At 60.5% G+C, this 4,458-nt stretch overlaps 1 protein-coding gene across 1 annotated transcript; it reads left to right on the top strand.

Moving 5' to 3' along the window:
• Positions 1-3,125: 3,125 nt before the first annotated feature.
• LOC127915525 (uncharacterized) lies at positions 3,126-4,226 on the top strand. Its single transcript, XM_052495699.1, has 2 exons — positions 3,126-3,396; positions 3,751-4,226. The coding sequence occupies exons 1-2, from the start codon at positions 3,126-3,128 to the stop codon at positions 4,224-4,226; spliced, it is 747 nt and encodes a 248-aa protein (XP_052351659.1).
• Positions 4,227-4,458: the final 232 nt, after the last annotated feature.

Raw genomic sequence — 4,458 nt, 5'->3', positions numbered from 1 at the left:
GTTTAGTGAGTCTGCCAGATCAGAGACAGTAGGGATGACCAGGGATGTTCTCTGTTTAGTGAGTCCTCCAGATCAGAGGCAGTAGGGATGACCAGGGATGTTCTCTGTTTAGTGAGTCTGCCAGATCAGAGACAGTAGGGGTGACCAGGGATGTTCTCTGTTTAGTGAGTCCTCCAGATCAGAGGCAGGACCAGGGATGTTCTCTGTTTAGTGAGTCTGCCAGATCAGAGACAGTAGGGATGACCTGGGATGTTCTCTGTTTAGTGAGTCCTCCAGATCAGAGGCAGTAGGGATGACCAGGGATGTTCTCTGTTTAGTGAGTCCTCCAGATCAGAGGCAGTAGGGTTGACCAGGGATGTTCTCTGTTTAGTGAGTCCTCCAGATCAGAGGCAGTAGGGATGACCAACTGGATTTTCTCTGTCACAAACCCCACCAACAGGCCCCGTCATCAATCCCACCAACTGGCCTCCATCACAAGCCCCACCAACTGGCCCCCGTCACAAACCCTACTGCCCCTTCTGTAGCTCAGTTGGTAGAGCATGGTGCTTGTAACGCCAGGGTAGTGGGTTCGATTCCCGGGACCACCCATACTTAGAATGTATGCACACATGACTGTAAGTCGCTTTGGATCAAAAGCGTCTGCTAAATGGCATATATTATTATTATTATTATAAACCCCACCAACTGGCCCCGTCACAAACCCCACCAACTGGCCCCCGTCACAAACCCCACCGACTGGCCCCGTCACCAACCCCACCAACTGGCAACCGTCACCAACGCCTGTCACCAACTGGCCTCCGTCACCACCAACTGGCCCCGTCACAAACCCCACCAACTGGCCTCCATCACAAGCCCCACCAACTGGCCTCCATCACAAGCCCCACCAACTGGCCTCCATCACAAGCCCCACCAACTGGCCCCCGTCATCAATCCCACCAACTGTCCCCGTCCCCAACCCCTCCAACTGTCCTCCGTCACCAACCCCACCAACTGTCCTCCGTCACCAACCCCTCCAACTGTCCTCCGTCACCAACCCCTCCAACTGTCCTCCGTCACTAACCCCACCAACTGTCCCCGTCATCAATCCCACCAACTGGCCCCGTCACCAACCCCTCCAACTGTCCTCCGTCACTAACCCCTCCAACTGTCCTCCGTCACCAACCCCACCAACTGTCCTCCGTCACCAACCCCTCCAACTGTCCTCCGTCACCAACCCCTCCAACTGTCCTCCGTCACTAACCCCACCAACAGGCCTCCGTCACCAAACCCCACCAACTGGCCCCGTCATCAATCCCACCAACTGGCCTCCATCACAAGCCCCACCAACTGGCCCCCGTCACAAACCCCACCAACTGGCCCCCGTCACCAACGCCTGTCACCAACTGGCCTCCATCACAAGCCCCACCAACTGGCCTCCATCACTAACCCACCAACTGGCCCCGTCATCAATCCCACCAACTGGCCCCCGTCCCCAACCCCTCCAACTGTCCTCCGTCACCAACCCCACCAACTGTCCTCCGTCACCAACCCCTCCAACTGTCCTCCGTCACCAAGAGGGACTGTCCTCCGTCACTAACCCCACCAACAGGCCTCCGTCACAAACCCCACCAACTGGCCCCGTCATCAACGCCCCACCAACTGGCCTCCATCACAAGCCCCACCAACTGGCCCCGGTCACAAACCCACCAACTGGCCCCTGTCACAAACCCCACCAACTGGCCCCGTCATCAACCCCACCAACTGGCCCCCGTCACCAACCCCACCAACTGGCCTCCGTCACCAACGCCTGTCACCAACTGGCCTCCGTCACCAACTGGCCCCCGTCACAAACCCCACCAACTGGCCCCCGTCACCAACCCCACCAACTGGCCTCCGTCACCAACCCCACCAACTGTCCTCCGTCACCAACCCCACCAACTGTCCTCCGTCACCAACCCCACCAACTGTCCTCCGTCACCAACCCCACCAACTGTCCTCCGTCATCAACCCCACCAACTGTCCTCCGTCACCAACCCCACCAACTGTCCTCCGTCACCAACCCCACCAACTGTCCTCCGTCACCAACCCACCAACTGGCCTCCGTCACCAACCCCACCAACTGTCCTCCGTCACCAACCCCACCAACTGTCCTCCGTCACCAACCCCACCAACTGGCCTCCGTCACCAACTGGCCCAACCCCACCAACTGTCCTCCGTCACCAACCCCATCAACTGTCCTACGTCACCAACCCCACCAACTGTCCTCCGTCACCAACCCCTCCAACTGTCCTCCGTCACCAACCCCTCCAACTGTCCTCCGTCACAAACCCCACCAACTGTCCTCCGTCACCAACTCCACCAACTGTCCTCCGTCACCAACCCCTCCAACTGTCCTCCGTCACCAGCGCCCCACCAACTGTCCTCCGTCACCAACCCCACCAACTGCCTCCGTCACCAACCCCATCAACTGTCCTCCGTCACCAACCCCACCAACTGTCCTCCGTCAGCAACCCACCAACTGTCCTCCGTCACCAACCCCACCAACTGTCCTCCGTCACCAACCCCATCAACTGTCCTCCGTCACCAACCCCACCAACTGTCCTCCGTCACCAACCCCTCCAACTGTCCTCCGTCACCAACCCCTCCAACTGTCCTCCGTCACCAACCCACCAACTGTCCTCCGTCACCAACTCCACCAACTGTCCTCCGTCACCCAGCCCCACCAACTGTCCTCCGTCACCAGCCCCACCAACTGTCCTCCGTCACCAACCCCACCAACTGTCTCCGTCACCAACCCCATCAACTGTCCTCCGTCACCAACCCCACCAACTGTCCTCCGTCACCAACCCCTCCAACTGTCCTCCGTCACCAACCCCTCCAACTGTCCTCCGTCACTAACCACACCAACAGGCCTCCGTCACAAACCCCACCAACTGGCCTCCGTCACCAACCCCACCAACTGGCCTCCGTCACCAACCCCACCAACTGGCCCCGTCACCAACGAGGGATGTTCTCTGTCACTAACCCCACCAACTGGCCCCCGTCACCAACCCCACCAACTGGCCCCTGTCACCAACGCCTGTCACTAACCCCACCAACTGGCCTCCGTCACCAACCCCACCAACTGGCCCCGTCACCAACGAGGGATGTTCTCTGTCACTAACCCCACCAACTGGCCCCGTCACCAACCCCACCACCCCAACTGGCCCCTGTCACCAACGCCTGTCACCCCCAACTGCCCCGTCACCAACCCCACCAACTGGCCCCTGTCACCCCACCAACGCCTGTCACCAACCCCACCAACTGTCCTCCTGGCCCCCGCCACCAACGCCTGTCACCAACCCCAACAACGGGCCTCCGTCACCAACCCCACCAACTGGCCCCTGTCACCAACGCCTGTCACCAACCCCAACAACTGTCCTCCGTTACCAACCCCACCAACTGTCCTCCGTCACCAACCCCACCAACAGGCCTCCGTCACCAACCCCACCAACTGGCACCTGTCACCAACGCCTGTCACCAACCCCAACAACTGTCCTCCGTCACCAACCCCACCAACTGTCCTCCGTCACCAACCCCTCCAACTGTCCTCCGTCACCAACCCCTCCAACTGTCCTCCGTCACCAACCACACCAACAGGCCTCCCGTCACAAACCCCACCAACTGGCCCCCGTCATCAACCCCACCAACTGGCCTCCCGTCAGCAACCCCACCAACTGTCGTCCGTCACCAACCCCACCAACTGTCCTCCGTCACCAACCACACCAACAGGCCTCCCGTCACAAACCCCACCAACTGGCCCCCGCCATCAACCCCACCAACTGGCCTCCATCACCAACCCCACCAACTGGCCTCCGTCACCAACCCCATCAACTGGCCCCCGTCACCAACGAGGGATGTTCTCTGTCACTAACCCCACCAACTGGCCCCCGTCACCAACCCAACCAACTGGCCCCTGTCACCAACGCCTGTCACTAACCCCACCAACTGGCCCCCGCCACCAACGCCTGTCACCAACCCCAACAACGGGCCTCCGTCACCAACCCCACCAACTGGCCCCTGTCACCAACGCCTGTCACCAACCCCAACAACTGTCCTCCGTTACCAACCCCACCAACTGTCCTCCGTCACCAACCCCACCAACTGGCCCCGTCACCAACGAGGGATGTTCTCTGTCACTAACCCCACCAACTGGCCCCCGTCACCAACCCCACCAACTGGCCCCTGTCACCAACGCCTGTCACTAACCCCACCAACTGGCCCCCGCCACCAACGCCTGTCACCAACCACAACAACTGTTCTCCGTCACCAACCCCACCAACAGGCCTCCCGTCAGCAACCACACCAACTGTCCTCCGTCACCAACCCCACCAACTGTCCTCCGTCACCAACCCCACCAACTGTCCTCCGTCACCAACCCCACCAACTGTCCTCCGTCACCAACCCCACCAACTGTCCTCCGTCACCAACCCCTCCAAC

This window comes from Oncorhynchus keta, chromosome 35, assembly GCF_023373465.1.
Source record: "Oncorhynchus keta strain PuntledgeMale-10-30-2019 chromosome 35, Oket_V2, whole genome shotgun sequence".
NCBI lineage: Eukaryota > Metazoa > Chordata > Actinopteri > Salmoniformes > Salmonidae > Oncorhynchus > Oncorhynchus keta.
This window is presented reverse-complemented; position numbering and strand designations above follow the sequence as displayed.